Source organism: Nipponia nippon, unplaced genomic scaffold, assembly GCF_047370975.1.
Source record: "Nipponia nippon isolate SJK-2023a ecotype South Korea unplaced genomic scaffold, ASM4737097v1 scaffold_17, whole genome shotgun sequence".
NCBI lineage: Eukaryota > Metazoa > Chordata > Aves > Pelecaniformes > Threskiornithidae > Nipponia > Nipponia nippon.
This window is the reverse complement of record NW_028262333.1, coordinates 10,180,037-10,198,519: the sequence shown is the minus strand read 5'-3', so window position 1 is coordinate 10,198,519 and position 18,483 is coordinate 10,180,037. Positions and strand designations below refer to the sequence as shown.

General features: G+C 45.4%; 1 protein-coding gene across 3 annotated transcripts; it reads right to left on the bottom strand.

Annotated features, from left to right (window-relative positions):
* Nucleotides 1-2,293: 2,293 nt before the first annotated feature.
* Nucleotides 2,294-14,437, bottom strand: UBE2B (ubiquitin conjugating enzyme E2 B). Of its 3 annotated transcripts, XM_087754228.1 has the most exons (7): nt 10,730-10,858; nt 9,905-10,006; nt 7,113-7,193; nt 6,348-6,373; nt 5,202-5,291; nt 3,673-3,761; nt 2,294-2,860 (listed from the first exon to the last, which is right to left on the bottom strand). In XM_087754228.1, the coding sequence occupies exons 1-7, from the start codon at nt 10,771-10,773 to the stop codon at nt 2,732-2,734; spliced, it is 561 nt and encodes a 186-aa protein (XP_087610354.1). In that variant the 5' UTR covers nt 10,774-10,858; the 3' UTR covers nt 2,294-2,731. The 3 variants fall into 3 exon arrangements, with proteins under 3 accessions (XP_087610354.1, XP_087610356.1, XP_087610355.1); XM_087754230.1 differs by lacking the exons at nt 9,905-10,006; nt 10,730-10,858 and adding an exon at nt 14,367-14,437; XM_087754229.1 differs by lacking the exon at nt 9,905-10,006 and having other exon boundaries at nt 10,730-10,872.
* Nucleotides 14,438-18,483: the final 4,046 nt, after the last annotated feature.

The following is an 18,483-nucleotide window of genomic DNA, read 5'->3' as shown; positions in this document are numbered from 1 at the left end:
GCCGCCCCTCGGGAGGGGACGGGGCGATGGCGGGGGCGCGTGGAGCGCCCCGGCCCCAAAACGGCACCGCGGAGCCGCGGGAGGGGGCCTCACGCAGGCGGCCGAGGCTTCGGGAGGAAGCGGCGCGTCCTGTCAGTCAGGCGGCGCGGCACCGCCATCAGCCGGCTTTTGGCCTGGTAATCCCATCGTTTCTCTCTCGAGTTTTAACGGCATTTTAATCTGTGCTCTGTGATTGTTTCTAACGTGTGCTCTGGGAGGGCTTGCAGAAGTCGCCCATCCTTTTTCCCCCTCGCAGCCCCTGGGACGCCCCGCAGCCTCCTGCCCGCTCCCGCCGGGAGAAAGGTGGGCTCCTCCGCACCAGCATCGACCCACAGGCCGTCACCAAAACTCGGCTTTCTTGGGCTGTTCTCATCCCGATTCCACAGTCATCACACAGCGGTAACGTACGAGATCAGGTCAAACAAGGGAATGTCCCTCCTCCCATCCCTCCCCGCCGTACGCCGGGAATACAATCAGGGAATGCAGTCATGACCTTCTCTGGGGGACAGCACGACATTTTCCACCCAGACTTTTAACTACACCTAACCCTGCCTACAGCAGAGAACACACCGATGCCTTCAAACACACACGTGTGCCTATATATTGTGGGTCCCTGCCCAGGCACTGAGCTTGCAGGGCTGATCACTAGTTAAACCTCTTTCTGCTCCAATTACATCTCTCAGACAGACGCTGCCTCCACCCCAGATGCACACAAACATTTTCTGAGCTTCATCAATCTGTACCTAGGCTGAACTGGCTGTTGGGGAATAATCAAATTCATGTGGACTGTAATGAATGGCAAATCTCATCTCACACACGTGTGAAAAGAACAAAAATAAATACTGAAACAAGAGGCAAAATTGAAAAAAAAAACTTCAAAGTTTAGACTAATTCTTAGAAACAGGAAGCTTTTCCATATTATATTTGTGAACAAAAATCTTTGCATTGATGCTGCTTTAAGCTACGTCAGACCGCTTTGCTAGCGTTACTGTAATTTCCCTGTAGTCAAAAGGCAAATCGGATCCTTTGGGGGTTTCTGTTAATAATTAGACGTAGATGGAAGAATTTTTAAACACAAATTCACTGACTCAAGGAAAGCAACTGACTTATCAAGATTGTAGTTTAGTAATACTTAGCTCTAACGTTCTGAGCCTTTGCACACTAACTACAATTTTCTACCAATTCTTATCTAAGGGAGAAGAGTTTTGCTCCACAAGCTGCTACGACAGAACGGTTTGACTAGTATTCTGATTGCTGTTTCTAAACTTAATAGCGCTGCTCCTGTAAATTACAAAACAACTTTACGAGCAGGTATGAGGTGTAAATTGATACTCCTATTTCACCGGATTAACAGAGACTAACTTTGAGTAATGACTATTGCAAATAAAGAACATTTTCTCTTCTAGCCAAAATAAACTTCCACTGCTTTTCAGGCAACACTGAGCTGTATTTTGGTATGAGATTTGGGGGTTTTAATACATATGTAATGCTGGATGGAATTATGACAAAGGGATTACAATTTTACTGCTGGGAGGAAAAAAAAAAAAAGCCTAATTCGTTACTGTAGTCATCCAGCCTGGCTTACAGAATACAGTAAGAAACTACCACATCGACATTTACAAAAACAAACCCAAACTTCTTTAAAACTGGCAACTTAAGAACATGTGGAGCCTCTGTGATACAGACAGGAGACCAGACCATGTGGTGCACAGCCAGGTTCCAAAGAATAACTCCATTAAATCTGCAGGCATGTTTTCTTCTCTAGGTGATTAATTTTTTCCCTACCCCCAAGGGAAACTAATGGGACACCTCTTTAGTTATTAGAAGATATTCAAAACTATATTACAGTATCAGTATGTGAATATAGGACAGATTTAGATGACAACATTTTACAACGTGGTAAAATACAATCTCCCTGAAAAAGAAAAATTATTAGAATACATTATCATCAAGCCTGGTCATCCAGGTCCTGTTTGCAACTCTGCCGCTGGTTTAAAGTGGGACTTTCCACAAAATAGTTACATCTGTTTCCCCGTTTGTAAGTTGGCAGTTACCAATACTTCTCTTCCTCATACAACTGAGGACACACAGAATCAAGTTAAGCTCTGGTGCAGAAGCAGAGACGTCCAGTGAAGACAGTTAGATCATGGATTAACTCTTCTGTTTGTAAAGTGCGTGGCATAATTAGCATGTACCAAAAGGAAAAATGGACTAAAAATGAGCCCTTTGAAAGAGATACAGAGTGAGAGCTGAATGTCTTGCACTAAGGTTATGTATTTAACAGTTTTACATGAAATATTTATATATAAAAACTTTAAGTGCTTTTCTCCAATTTAAAAATCTAAAGAATTCAAAAATAAGGCATTCAATATTTGAAAAAGTACAGATTTACAAAATGTGTGTATTCTGTCATGAAAACTCCACACCAACATTATACACTTGGAAAAAAAATACAAACAGGATATATTACAAATTTATGTAGCAATAACTTAGTTCATACCATGCAATAAAAAGTACGTTAATCAAGATACACAAGCTTTTAAGTTTCCTAAACTGGAGGGCTTAATTTTGTCTGCAAATGAGGTTTTATGCAAATTCATAGAACTGTGGCACTTGAAATTTCTGGTAGCCTTTCTATTGAGAGTTAAATTGTACATAATGATTATGAGGATGGAGAGTAACAAAGCAGCTGTTACGAATCGTTCCAACTTTGTTCGACAATAGCTGAAACTCTTTTCTCATATTCACGTTTGTTCTCCTGATAGAGTTGTGCCGCCTGACTGTTTGCTGGACTGTTTGGATTAGGTTCATCAAGCAGAGACTGTAAAAAGGGGAAAACAAAACATGAGAGAAACCAACACATTTTAAATCAGGGAGAATCAACTTACAGCTTTCAATTCACATGTGTTTCAGGAGGCAGACATGACTCAGAAGAGCCCAATTGAAAAAAAAACAACAGTTAAACTCATGGTTAGGCACCCATAATTACACTACTGAACCTCAAATTATACATTGCCTAAGTATTAGCACTGTGTACACTTCTAGGTTCACAAACCTAACAGATACACGGTCATTTGTGCCAGTTAGCAGTATGATGCTGATTGACTGTTTGGTAATTACACTACTATTGTCATTCAGGACTAAAGAGGGGCTTAAGATGCCTCCTACAAAACTTCACTGCAGAAAAATAAAAACAATCACACAGGAGAAAAGAAAATGTACATCTTTGCTGTGCCAGGCCATTCTTACTTATTCCAAGTAAAGTAGGTTTCAGCAGTATTGCCTCCTTGAGGACTTCATAGGGCAAGGCCTCACAATAAAGGTTAGTGTTTCAAACCCCAGGCAAATTTCTACCTCTGATGTCCTATCGTGACTAAAACCAGTTAAAAAGGAATTTAAATCAGTAACTGTTTTCCTGTAAAAAAATATGTGATGGCAGTTTTGTAGCTCAAAATTAGTAATTACGTAGGTCAGCACCTTAGCCTTTACTTGATCTAAAAAGCTACTGCTTGGCTCACAAGTATTGAAAGTCCCCCTTGACATAGACACCTGCTAGCCACATCACTGAGCTGTGTGTTCCGGAATAGAGACTAACAACAACAAAATTATTGGCTGAAATAGATGTAAAGTTACCTGAATTGAAGTTAAAATAGATGAAACATCATACGTTGGACTCCAGCGATTCTGAAGAATATCTAAACATATGCTACCATCCGCATAAACTGTAAATACAACACAGATACCATTTAGAAACCGTCAGATTTATTGTATGGTTTGTTCATTACATACTGTTCAAGGCAGAGTTACGGTTCCAATTCAGACTGTGCTTAAATGAATGGTTTAGGAACGAGGACAGCAGTTATGTCTCACAATTCTCTGTAGTGTGACACCTTATATTTTGAAGGAGATATATTACTGGAAGCAACGGAACGCTTAAGAGGAAAAGAAGGAAGGTCTAAAGATTATGGCATTGGCACAGGAACTGGTAGAATTGGTTTGCTCCTCTTGTGCGACTCGCCCAGACAGACACAGAGGTGAGGCCTCACAGAGGGCAGCGAGACATTTACAGCAGGGGTGGAATCCCTGCACCAGCTGAGCATCTCACAGTCCCAACGGACTCACACATGAATGGAGGGATTTCTTACCCAATTTCACATACTCTACACTCGCTGGGAGAGACACTAAGGCAGGCAATAGAAAATACTCAAAAGTGTGCCTGAAATCCTACTTCTGTCTGGATACCTATCCGTAGTCTTAATCTAAGGGTCTGTATGAAACTGAGATTGGCCAAACTCCTACACCCTAGTCTTCTAGCTCGTTCGTGCCAATGAAAAGCAACAAATTACAAAAACCCTGTCAGAGGCATAGTGGCCTGCATATTATGTGACAGATGAACAGTTAGACAGCACTGTCTAATTCACTCATGGAACTGAAGCCAAGGTCACCACTGTTCAAGGAGGGCTCAAGCTACAAGAAATGCTGCAATGGGCTTATGCTTCGACCCTCAAATTGCATCTATAGCCCCCTTTGCTACAGAGGGGCTTGGAAAAGCAAAAGGCACAGTTTACGTTTTCTGCATGCAAGAATAATTGGATAAAACCGATCAAGTGCTGGAGCAGGAACCATGGCACTCTCTCACAATGCTGCCTTATCACCAAGTTCAGGTCAACCTCCTCCTCTACGCTCCCCTATAACTGTGCGTTCTCCCCTTCCTCCTTGTGCTGGTTCACTGGTTGGCAACCAGTGAACCAAAGGCACGGACTTGGCTGAAATCTCACCTGACAGAAGTAAGTAACATTTGGCTCGATCGGTTCCCTACTCCACGATGGGGCTGCACACACACGATTGCTGTTAATGGAAGGGGGCAGGAATCTGCAACCAGAATTGCCTCTTTAAGCCAACCTAAGTGCAGCTGCTGCTGAAAACACTAACAGGCTTTGCTACTGAGGCTGTATATTGATTAGAAAGAGACAGATAGCTGCTTCTTAATAGCATCATAATTCTTAATTTTTTTATCAAGCAGTTGCTGTCCTAGACATCTACTTAGGAGGTGGCAATGAAGAGACATGGAGAGCTCTTAAGCATTCTGGAGCTTCGCAGAATACATGACCACACCATAATATTTAATGGGTATTATGGCTAAATAAAAAAGATTTACTCACCATTTGGATGGAACATTTTTGATAAAAACCTTACAGTTGGAGGCTTATTTGGATATTCTTCTGAAAATTCTATTACTAGTTTAAAAGTACCTGTCCAAACAGACATAGATACAATCAGATAACTAACAAAAGAACACCTCCAAGAACATACACAACATAAGTTAATTTATGTGCCCCATGATCAATATTTCTTCTCACCATTATATAAACAAACAACACTGAGTCTGGTTTCTTTTCATATATTTCAAGTTATAATGGAACTATGGAACTACTACTTAGTGATAGCAATAAAACCACCAGCAGCAGCTAGGTAGAAGCCTGGAGACTCACTGTATGCGTGGCAAAGGCAGCTAGATCCAGCATCAATTACCCCACTGCCCTCCCCTTTTTCTGTGACCCGATGTGCTGGTTCCACGGACTTTGGTGACTTTAAGGTGTTTCATTAAGAAGGCACTGTGGTGCCAGCAAAGAAACACTGGAATTTCATTATCAGCAATCACAGTCTTTGGAGCTCATGACTGATTCACTGAAAACCTTTATTATGGATCAGTGAATAATTTACTGTAACTCCTCCAACCCAACACAGAGGAAAAACCCATCTGCTGCCGATTACTGCAATAATACTGTGATTATTTAAACTCATTATTCCTCATATGCCTAAGGGAGGTTCATTACACACCAACTTTCATGTTTACGTACAAATTCGGTATTCCCTCCCCCTCACCGAGTTCTATATTCAGAACAATTCAAGATTTTTCACCTGTTCTTCATTAGGAGAACAGAGATGAATCAAACATGCCACAAAGATGAAACCAGAAAAGCACACTGTCTTGTTGAGCTTAGCTATGGAGCTGTGAAAACACATCTGGCAGCATTAGGCCAACTTCCCCCACTAAAAACTCTAGTGTATACCTACAAACAAGTCTTGATATAAGCATTGCTTCATAGCTTTCTAACTAACCATCAACCACCACGACAAGACACTGCTTATATCAAAATACATATTTTTATAGCCAACAAGACCTTACTCCCTCACTTGCTTGCTTAGTTTGTTCCAATAACATCTATTGTTTTTTCAAAGCAGAACAGTGTTAATACTGGCAATATTTGTAAGAGTGACAGAGGATATAAAAGTTAGCAGCTTACCATCTTCAAAAGGTGTCCCTTCTGGCCTGAAAGGTTTTAAAAATAAACTCCAGTTAAAAATGATCATTGCCTACTTCTAAACAGGCACAATAAATTTATATCTAATTCCTCGTCCTCCACAAGATATAGGTAGAGGCAATAATTTAAATACTTAGAGAAGTATCCAGAGGCAACCTCTGGGAGCTTTGTCATATCCAAGACACTTTCCCCACAGTCAATCTGCTAGTCGAGATAGCTACTTTATCATCATCCCAAACAATACATATGCCATTACGTGACTAGATTGGAATTAATGAGCAAATTACTAGCAAGCATACTTCAGTTTTATGAAAGGATACTAAGCCAGTTCCTGTTCTGTAGGATATGTAATGCAACTTCCTAGACAGAACCTGTACCTCGTTCTACTGGGAATTGATCCAATCACTGCTCATACATCTGGATTTAATGGCCAAGAACACGCGGCTCTGATGTACTTTAAAGAAGAAGCCTGCTTTTTCATAACCCAACTCCTACACAGCCTAACCTATTTAAGCCATATGCAAACTTTATTCAACAAAGAAGATGAACAAATTTTAAATTTTTCTTTCCTAGACATTCCGTATTACCCTTGAAAACGGATTTTTACCATAACAGCACACTTCGTCATTTTTCGAAGTTTCCTGACTTTATGTACATAAAAGAGGAGAATAATTGTAAAAACAAAACCCAGGTTTTGTTATATTTAGCCCTTTGATATAGAATTTGATAGTGATCAAAAACCCTTACCCAAATATAACCGCATTCCATTGCATTATATTATTCTCAGATGGTGCACCACTGACACCCACAGGAGGGTCTTCTTGCAACCTAAGAATTACAAATATAGAATGACAAGCTTGATATAAACAAAATTTACTTGCAGGTGGAAGTATTTAAACAGTAATACCCAGATTTTGTAAATATCTTCTCATTCCAAAACAGAGAATACAGAAAGCATTACACACAGATTATCAGTACTCCAAACAACAAACCTACAAGACAACGCATATCAAGATTTTCTCATGTACTACATCAACACGCTACAACAGCCCCACAGGTTAGATTAAGTGTGCAGGGAGCAAAGCATTAACCATACAAATAATTTAAAGCACCACGTACAGCTGGGATTTACAGTACTACACAGTGAACTATGAAAGAGCCATTGCTGCTGGCTGCCACAACTAAGAGGAGAACAAACTGCAGCCACAAACAGGGGCTGAAAACCAGCCAGTGACACTTACACAGCACACTGCTGGGACTAAGTGCAAGGGACTGTCAGCGGAGCTTTTCCTGCGTTCCCAGATCCGTGCACACGATGTGGCTAAATTTGGTATAAGCCTATTTTGACTGGCAAGCTGATTGCTTCAAAAGGGAGTAAGGGAAAAACCTGCGTACTGCTCCCTCTTACCAGTTCAGCAAATGTGTTTATCTCTAAAGTAATCACAGAAGCATTTTAAATTCTTTTTAGTTCCTTAATCCTTGGACTAGGGAAAAGCACGTTACTTACTGAAGCCACGTAAACTTAGACCAAACAGAAATACATATCGCAACCAAAGAACAGGATCCAGGTACTCTCCTTCTGCCCATCCTTCTGCATACCCATGTTTCTGCTTAAGGATCACATAAGACCCTGAGCAGCGTAAGCCAGCAAGCCCCAATCACCTGATGAGCAATTTGCCCGATCAAGCCCTCCAGTGACAGCTCCTACCCACCCCGCCTATTCAGCCTCTTGAGTTATGCAAGGATAAAGAAAACGCAGCGTCTGCCCTTGCTTCAAAAGCAATTCTTTAGTGTTAACACGAGGTTCGACCACATCACAGTACACTTACGAACAAGTCACCAGCAAAAGCCCGGCAGACCAAAGGGACAAATTCCAACTAAACGTCGGTGTGTAAATGCAGATTTATTCAGAGCTGACACTGGTATACAGCCAGCAAATTCTCCTGCACTTGCACTGCCTAAGTCTGCGATAAAACTGCACGTGTACACGGATGCTGAGCAATGGCGTTGCCCTACAGAGACCGCCCAGAAGCAGGGCTCGCTCCGTTTGCGGCTCAGATCCCCTCTGAACTCTGTGTTTACATCCTTGCTCTCCCAGCACAGGCAGTTCAGACAGCTTAGTATCAACAGCATAAACCACCTACTATTTTGGTCAGGGAGAGCAGGAACGGGACTTCTTCCTACGTGACAGCCAGGCTTCACGCCAACAATAATGCCTAAGCATTCAGCCTGTCAAATGCACCTGAAGGATGGCTTTGGTTTTTAGATCAATTTAAAAGCTCATGTGCACCCTACTGTCCAAGGGTCTAACTACAGAAAGGTTGCGGCAAGGGCTGGAAATTAGACTGATCCAGCTAGGGGAAATGTAGTATTTGTAACCCCTTTTTATCAGCAAAAATAAAAAAAACCCACAACTTATTTTTCTATTGGCTTAGTCAAACAAATTAGAGGAGATACAAAATCTGTTGAACTGCTCTCTCTTCACTGCTCTTGACAATCACAGCATGCAAAAGGAGTTTATATTTAACGAAGTGAATCAGAGTCCACAGCAGACAGTCTGCTTTTCCAGTATGAGGTACAAGTAACATAAGGCTAAACAAAAATACAAGTTATGGTAGGAAAGAGAAAAGTAAAAAAACCTGACATGAAAAAGTTGCATAAGTTTCAGGGTATTAAAGTTGTCATATATTTGATAAATAAATTTGATTTACTTTGTGTTTATTTGGTTATACTTTTCTACAGCTTTAAAGTCTTCTCCCCACCTTAAATTTCAAAATTACTAAACCAGTCCTACTAAGATTATAAAAATCATTAAAAAGCATGCCTCATTGCAATCCTGAAACGTTACTTAGTTCCTCATCCTGAAAAAATCACTGGTTCATGTCATCTGTGTAACCAAATACAATAAAAAAAGACTGAATGTCCTGGTTTGATATGAACAGCAATCAGGCAACACCTGCTTAGCAAACACAAACACCCAAATACAACAGAAGAGGTAGGCTCCACACCTCAAAAACATCCCAACGTTTTGTAGATTCACAAACCAGGCTTTTACCACTGCAGCTTTACGTGCAGCCACATAAAGCAACTACAATAAGCGTCAACTGTTTACTGATGTATTTTCAGGTACTGGTATAACATAGCTACGCTAAAAAAAGAGACGCTATCAAAGCTGACTCACCTCCAACAACTTATGAGCAACTGCAGTCCACAGAAATCATACGACATATCGCAAAGCCGACAGAAGCACCCCCCACCTTTTTCCATGCTCTCTGTTGTAAGTGTGTTTACATGTCAGACTGGAAATAAATTATTCTAGAGTCTGCGGTTCAGTCATTAACATTTAAAAGAGTGCAACTAATAACTGCTTCTTTAGCAGTTTCTATATATTATACAAAAGATTCCTCATGATTGAAAACTTTAGACAGAATAGCATGCGCGTAAAAACATTAAAGGGCATTTTGTTTTTTATTACATACAGACAAACGAAGCGTTTGCTAATTCTTTGTGCTTCATTTTCAGATGTCCATCCCGAGTACCTGTTTTCGGAGAGACCATCAACCCAACAAGCCTCAAACGCCTCTAAATTCTGCCTGGTCTCTTCAGAAACGTGGGGCAAACACCTTCGGCGTTCAGCAGCTCTGCGAGGAGGGGGGGTGCGGGAAGCAGAGCACAACCCCTCAGCCCCGGCCAGCTCTGCACCGCCGGGCCCTGCCAGGGCACGGGCACCCGCACGACGCTCACCCCGGCAGCCCCCGCCTCGCCCCCCGGCCCGGGCACCCCCGGGGAGGCCCCCCGAGCCGCGGGGGCCGGGGGCTGCCCTTGTTTTGCAGGCGCGGCTCCAACTTTTATCCTCAGACGCCCCCAGCCGTCGGCGCAGGGGCGAGGCGGGCGGCCGGGGCCGCGGCGCCCGGCACAAACAAAGCCGGCCCTGCCCGGCGGGACCCCCCGCTCACCCCCGGCGGCGGCCTCCCCGGGGGCTCCCCGCCGCACTTCCCGCCCCCGCTCCCCGAGGGAACGGGCGAAGCCGCTGCCCCGGAGCCCGCTCCTGCCCCGCCACCCGCCGGGGGAAGGACGCGGGGGGGGGGGGGGGGGGCTCGGCGCCAGCTCCCGTCCCCGGCACAAAGGCGCGGGGCCGGGGGGACGGCCCGGGACGCGCAGCCCCCGCGGGCACGGCCGCCTCCCCTCGCCGGGGCAGCCCGGCGGTGCGAGCCCGGGCCCCGGCCCCGCAATCGGCCGGGTCAGGCCCGCAGCCGGGCGGCTCTGCCCGGGTAGCGGCGGCGCTTCCCCCGCTGCCGGGCCGGCCCCGTCCCGCGGGCGGGGTGCCCGGTGCCCGCTCCCGGCCGGGCCGGGGCCCCGCTCACCTCTTGAAGTCGCGCATCAGCCTGCGCCGCGCCGGGGTGGACATGATCGCCGCGGGGAAAAGAGTCCGCGGCCGACGCGGCGCCGCCTCCCTCCGCCGCCTGCACAAACAACCCGCAATGGCGTCTCCCTCCGCGGGGGGCGGGCCGCGCCGCTGGGCCGGCCGACGTCGCGGGCGGGGGGGGGGGGGGGGGCTCGGCCCGGCCCAACCCCGGCGGCGGGGGGAGGCGCCTGCGCGCAGCTCCGCGGCCGCGGAGCCCCCGAGCGCCGCCCCGCGCTCCCTCCGCGCTGCGGTCGGTCTGGACGAGCCAGCGGGAAGGGGCCGCGGGGTTGGACACTGGAGTGCCCGGCCTGGAGCCTGTCAGCACAGCTGCCTCACCCCCGTGGACGGCATCTTCTTCATCCAAAAAAACCCTGGGTTTCTTGTTTGAAATTGCGGTTTTGGGCTTGAACAAGGCAGTTTTTAGCAAGCGCCGCTTTTAATTTGGAGTTGCTGAAGAGGCTTGAATTTGAAATGGCCGAAGGAGTCAGGGCGTCGGCGGCGCAGAGCCCCTCGGCGGGCAGGGGGGCTGGGGCCGAGGACGGAACGGCCGATGGAAACGGCCTAGGAGCAAATGGATACAGCCAGAAATCGTCCTGGAAAAATAGTTGTGGCCAAGCGGCTTATGCTCTGAAGCAAGGCAGCGGGGAACCGGGGAAGGGACGCTGCCTTTCTGTTGCAACCCCATTACTCCAACAGACTCGAGCAGATCTCTTTGGAGTCATGGCCCAGGTCCTAGGTGGAGCCCTAGAAGTTAGCCCCAGAACTTGGCTTTGCGTGATTGCGTCTGCCTCCCTGCTTTTCTTTCAGATGATTTTAAGGAGGTCAAAACACCACGAGACTCGCCATGAAGTGACAGAAATAAACACCGTCTTCGTCCTCTGCCCGTGTGTTTCTCCCGCAGCTACCCGCGTGCCTGGCGAGCACCGATCCCGGGTTTCGGACAGCACAAAGCTCCCAGCTGCTTTTTAGCAAAGTTTGTGCCAGACCGGCGCTGCAGCAGCTCCGCTGGCACGGGATGCGTTGGGACACAGACCGACCCGAGCGCTGCTCTGGACCGTACCTCACACAGGTCAGGATTTTACCCTGGAAGGACTTACGCTCTGGACGCTTTTTAACCCAACGTCCCACCTCAGTGAAAATATTCAGATGCTAAAGTATCCCGGTAAGCACCGGAATTCATGTGAAGGCTGATACTGCAAGGGAGCAAGCTTTTTAAAGAGGCTTGGTAGTAAGACACTATCCTTCCCGGCCACTAAAACATTATTCCCCGCACTAATAAGAAATGGTTCCCGCCAAGCAGTCGTCGTCTTCTGGATTTTCCTCCTCCTCCCATCACACACGTGCTTTAATTTTACATTCCACTGCTGCTCGTCTAGCTTTATACAGTTTATATTTAGCTCCAGCTAATTCCTAAGGGAGAAGGCAGACTGTAAAAAACAAGCACAAGCTTGGACCTGTATAAATAATTAACATGGGTTTAACAACATTCATTATTTCCCTATTAACACACGCTCTGCTGCACTGCCCGGGCCGGGCAGCGCTCTACCCTTTGAAGCTGAAGTCACCCTCCACGCCTGCCATGCTCAGAGCTCCCCGGCAGGGCAACACTCACTGCCTGCACGCAGGGGAAAAAACAAAAAACAAACCCAAAACCCAAACATCAGGCACCAAACCCGTTAAATCTGCAATCCTACGTTGTTTCCACCTGGCTTGGGAACTTTTTCAACAACATCTCAACAGGGACAATATTTCTTCTCCTCTGACACCACCGGGGAACAGCGTGTTGAGGTTCCCTAACAGAACATTTTCTTTTTAATCCTACCTGGCAGTGATGCAGGAGTGGCTGGTAGCTTTATCAATAAATGGAAAGCTTTATTTTTTTCCATTGAGGAGCCAGCTGCAATTTCTGCTCTGTTGATTGTACGGCACATGTAGGTTTTAAAATGAAGTTAACTATATCCCAAGCTAGTTTAAAAAAAATCAGTCCCACTGCAACGATAAAAGAGAGGCTCTGCCCTTGCTAAGGTGGTTTAATATGTCTCAAAATGAGATCTGCACTAAATAACCACTGATAATAATCTGCTGATCATTATTTCCAGGACTTTCTTGCTCAATGAATTTAAATGCATCACTGCCACGACTGTTGAATTTCACTACGGGCATTTTAGTTGAAACTTTTTCAACTTATCATATACTTGTAACTCACCGACTTCAGAGCCAGGTGGAAACGACAATTTCAGAACTAACTTTTTCATTTGGTGTCTGGAGGGTTTTGGGTTTTTTTCTGTGCAACCATTAAAACTATCTCCTATAACAGTCCTTCCAAAACTTGGAAAAAATCCTTACACAGCACGCAGTCTATAACATAAATGAACATTTTCCTTCTACAAACTTCTTGAGTAGTACTGAAATAGATATAGCAACTTTCTGATCAGAAAGTTCTTTCAAGTTCTGTTTTTATCCCTATTTTTTCCCAGAAATGATATTTGATAAGGATGACATTAAAGAAAAAGGTAGCATTTTGCAGCATAGTCACTCTATATTCATCTTGAGTAAACACTACACATCTGTGCAGCATTTTGCAAAACCCAAACATTTCTAAGGTAACTTTGTCCCATCAGAAGATGAGAAGCTTGAGAACTAAGGGTGAAAGCAAACTACTTGCTTCTCAGTTTGTTAAAACAATCCATCCTCCTAATGATTTTTTTTTTTCCTCAGGTCACTCTCTGATGCTGCAGTGTCCCTCTGGGAAGAGTTATTTTTATTAACATCAGCTAAGCCCAGGACTCTGAAATGAGGGAAATGAATAAGCCAAGTCACCTGTTGGAAACTGGTTTTGTTCTCATTCATTGCAGCAGCCACTGAGGAGAGACGATCCTTCTTCCCAAAGCACTCGGGATAATCCACCAGATCATGTGGCAAAGAAAGGATTGATTTGCTCATCCTTAGCTCCAATATAGGAGCAAGTAAGCGCTGCCACAGTAAAGAAGAGAATTAAGGAGCTTATTTAATCCACACAGCAGCACAGCTAGAAGCAGCCTCTGAACCCCCACAGCTTATGGATTTAAGGGTGTTACTTCAATGTACCCCGATCCCCAGGCCGTCTTGGAGAGTCCCTGAGCCTCCTCTGTGCCTGTTACTGCCTCCAAGTCCACTTCAAGGTTTCAAGACAAATGCTAGACTAGGGGAAAAAAACCCCTTTGTGGACCTACTCAACCTATCCTCTTCTTTGGACAGGAAACTATCGATGGTTATTCTCTGACTGCATTTCAGTGAAGTCTTATTTACATAAGGGCATACCACCTACAGGAACTGTAAGCGTGGCAAATCCCCAGAGCTACCACACCTGCCTCTCTCTCCGCTAAGCCGGCTGACCAGGCGGTATTTAGCACTTGTTCTAAGTGACGTCACTTCTCCACAGGCTCAACGCAGCCACCTGCTTCAGGATTTTTAAAGAATCTGAAGGAACTCCCTCAAATTTGATGTACGTATTCGTTTATTTTTGCAAAGACCGCAGCAGGGAGATGGCAGTTCTGCCTCTGGGGGCAGCAGCTACCCTTTTCACCAGCCCGGCACTGCTGAACGCCCTCCGTTACCTGACGCCACGACCCGCGGAGGCAAAGGCGGCCGCGTCTGCCCGAGCAAGAGACATTTAACGACCGGATCCCGCTGAGGAGAGAGCGGCGGCGACGGCTCCGCGCCCGCCGGCGGGAAGCGCCGTGCTGAGGGAGCGCGGGGCGGGGCCCCGCCCGGCCGTGCGCCTGACGTCACTGCGGCGCCGCCCCGCCCGTTGCCATGGCAGCGGGGCCCGGCGGCCCAGGCCGCGGCGGGCGGTCCGGCGGGGTGGAGGGCCGAGGGCGGCCCCGGTGCCCGGCCCGGCCCGGCGGTGCTCTGGGCGGGGGCTCCCGCCCGCTTCGCCCGTCGTCCCTCCGGAGCAAGGAGAAGCGGGTGCTGGCTGGGAGGGCCGCCGCTCCGCAGCCGACACCGGCCCCGAGGCTGCCGCGCTGCTGGCGGGCCCAGGCCGCAGGCGGGGCCGTTTTCAAACCCACCCCAAATTAGGCATTTTTGGAAGAGTGCGGTAAGGCGGATAGCCGGGCCCTTCCCAGTCACGCTGGTCGCACCTTTTTATCCTAGAAGATGGGGCCGTGTTTATTTTATTTAAAATGTGGCACGTGTTTAAAGGTGGGGTTTGGAGATGCCTCAATGAATGTGTGAGCGCAGCTGGTTCTTGTCTGTCCCCGTGTATGTTTAAAAACAGCTGGGCGAGGGGTTAGGAGCCTCCAGGCCTTGCAGAAGCGTTTAGGATGGTGCAAGTGCTGCCGTCTTTAGGTGTGACTCCGCTTTGAACATATATTTATAGACAGCGTTTCAAGAACTGTATGTGCCTCAAATTAGTTAAAACTTTTCAAGAAATAAAACCAGATGAAGGTGCATGAGATCCTTGCCAAAGTGGGAGGGGAAGTTAAAGAAAGCAGTGAAGTACAAGGACGTGGGACACACAGTGGCCATTAAAATATTGTAGGCGAAACAGAAAAATCTGTTAACAAAACCACAATGAGAGATGTAAAGTTTCTACAGGTTAGCAGCTTTAAATGCGTAAAACAAGGGGGAAATGGCTTGAAAATTAGACCCGCATCATTGCCAGGGTATGTAGTGACTTGTAGGCTGCTTTGTGCATAAAACAGCGTGAAAACAAATTGTTTCTACAATACTTTGCTGCCAAATTAAAATGAGGATCTAAAGTGAATTTAACATTTGGAGACAAAGTTTGGAAATGATGTTGACAAAAGAAATCCCTGTTTAAGCAGTGGAAGGATATGTGGGAGTTCTGGTGAGTTATTAATTATCCTGCCTGGGGTGCTGTTGCTGCCGGCACTTCTGTACCAGAGCTCTTGCCTCTCCTCAGCACAGGAGCGGAAAGCAGAGGTGGCTGAAAGGCTTCCCCTCCTGCTTGGCAACGCAAAGGTCAGCCTTGCAGCCCACGCTGTGTCCTGCCCCAGCTTCCCCAGGTGCCCTTTTTTGTCTGCTGCGGATTACATCACTTTGCTTTGGCTCTCTTCCCAGGATCCTCAGTCCGCATTGGCCGCAAAAGGGGTGGTGTATTTATTATACCAGTTCTGTGCCATCCCTAAGCAGAAGTGGGATTATCTACAAATATTTCCTGGCAAAGATAATTCATTGTTATGGTGCAGCGGGGAGATCTCCCCTAAAAGCTCAGTGGTAATATTTGACTTTAGACCTATCTCCGTGAAAGGTCTGCAAGAATTTTAGTCTGGACATGGGCTGCGTTGGATTTTCCCCTAGCCAGAGATACCAGCTCTAACACGAGCTCACTCTGATTTAATTGAACTTCTGCAAAGTAGTGGAACAATAACTCGTAGTCAAATTATAAGGTTATAAATTTGGATTCTTACTTTTATGCTGTATATTCAGCTCACTTCCACTCTTTGCAGTAACTGGATGTTTTAAAAATTTAGTTCTTATCTATTTTTAATTAGGCATAATGGCACATTTTGCCATATGGGTCCCTCAACTTCTCTCGAAGTTAGTGTATGCGGAGGCCTTACCTCTAAATGCAGACTGATGCCCTGGGTCTTGGTGGCATTAAGGAGAGGTCGTACCACAGACAGTGTAGCCCTCAATTTAAAAAAAAAAAAAAAAAGGTAATTAAAAGGACAGATACTTTTGTACTGAGTTAAAACTAGCTTTGGTTTTAATCTAAAGCTGCTTCAAAATATCAACAGATAGTAATGTAAAAATTAAATGGTAAATGGACCTCAATGTGAAATGGTACATGTGTTTAATGTGATTCTTTTAATATGTGAGTTCTTCTCTATGATTTATTGGTATAAGTGGAATGCATTCAAGAGGATATTTTTAAGCTAGTGAGAAGAGCTGCCCATTTCTTTGCTGTATTCCTGGCTCAGCAGTAGTAGTTCAGAGCCTGGAGGTGCATTGTGAAAAATAACTTGGTAAATATGTTTGAATATCGGAGGAAGGCAAATGGAGCAGAAGCAAAGACTTTTAGCGTATTTTCAAAATAATGTCAATCTTTAATTAAGCAAATGATAGTAGTTCTTGTTATCAACCTGGATAGGACCAGCTTGTTATCTTGTTATCAGCCTGGTTAGGACCCGAGGGAACCGCAGGAGGATATGCCAGGGGCGGTTTAGGCTGGACATTAGGAAAAGGTTCTTCACCCAGAGGGTGCTGGAGCATTGGAACAGGCTCCCACGGGAGGCAGTCACGGTGCCAAGCCTGACAACATTTAGAAAGCATTTGGACAACGCCCTCAGACATATGGTGTGAATTTTGGGGTTGTCCTATGCAGGGACAGGAGTTGCACTCAGTGATCCTTGTGGGTCCGTTCCAACTCAGGACATTCTGTGATTCTATGAACCTTTTAAAGAGGAAGTCTATATGAATTGAAATAGAAAGCCATGATAGAAAGTGTTTTTACTCTTTTACCAACAGAGAATATTGTCAACCTGATTCATGTATTTAGACAGAAAAAAAAGACTTCACTTGGTGTTTGAATTTATCTATCATAAATTCGAGATGAGCTCCAGTGTTACTGCCATGGATTGGGTAACAAGAGGCTTAAAAATACCTTTTCCAGTTACTCCAAGCAGTTGAGTACCTTCACAACAATGATGTAAGAACTCACCTGAGAGACTGAACATAAATAAAATGTTACCGCTTTCAGATCACACCTTTTCTTTTTCGTAGTGTTTTGTCATACAGATATCAAAAGTGTTAAGTCTTTATTGAGAAAAAGGTTTTGCTTCATCATAAGGCTTGAAATGATCTGCAGAACTGAAACGAGACATCGGACCAGATGATCGGAGGAGAACTTGCAAAGCAGTAGTACTACTGCAGAGTATTTGGACCCATCTCTGAAATTCTGAAAAGCTAAAAATATCCAGTCCTTTATCCAGCCCATTGCGTTACTACCTTAGCAGCTGTGTCCCCCGCTGTTGCGGTAGCTTGCTTATCCTTCCCTGCTCCCACCTTGTCCTTCTCCTCTGCGCCGTCTCATCTCTTTTAATCACTTCTGCTGTGTCCTGCTGTTGATGGGTGGGGTACTGTGCAGCAATCCTGCTCTCTTTCGCTCATCGCCTACATTAAGCAGTTGCTAACTGTAGTAGTATCGGGACATTGATGACTTTGGGAAATGAGGGCACTGTGTGCCTCACAGAGTCAATTCTGAAGTAGCAGGAGGGTTTTTTTCAGTCCATGCTTTCACGGCTTGAGAACTTTTAAAGCAAACAGAACCTGCTTCTTATGAAACGGTTTTGGGTTTTTCTGGGTTTTTTTTTTCCTCCTTTTTTTCCTTCCCTTTGTTATACACCATGATCTGAAACCTGAGAATATTTTGTTAACACAAAGTGGATTTACTGAACTTTGTGATTGTGGTTTTGCTTAAACATTAGCTACTCCTGGCAATGTTTATACAGATTATGTGGTTACACGATGGTACAGGGCTTCTGAACTGGTTTTAAAAGACCCCACATATAGAAAATATATGTGGTTTGTTTTTTTTTTTTTCAGGGGGGTGGTGGGGTGGCATCTGTAATTCAGCTGGTATAGGAGCAGCAGTCTCCTGCACGTGAACTTCTGCATACAATGCAACATTACTAAAAGGAAAATAATCATATGAAAGCTAAATTAAAATGGTGACATATAATGTGCCTACATAGAAGGTCAAAGATA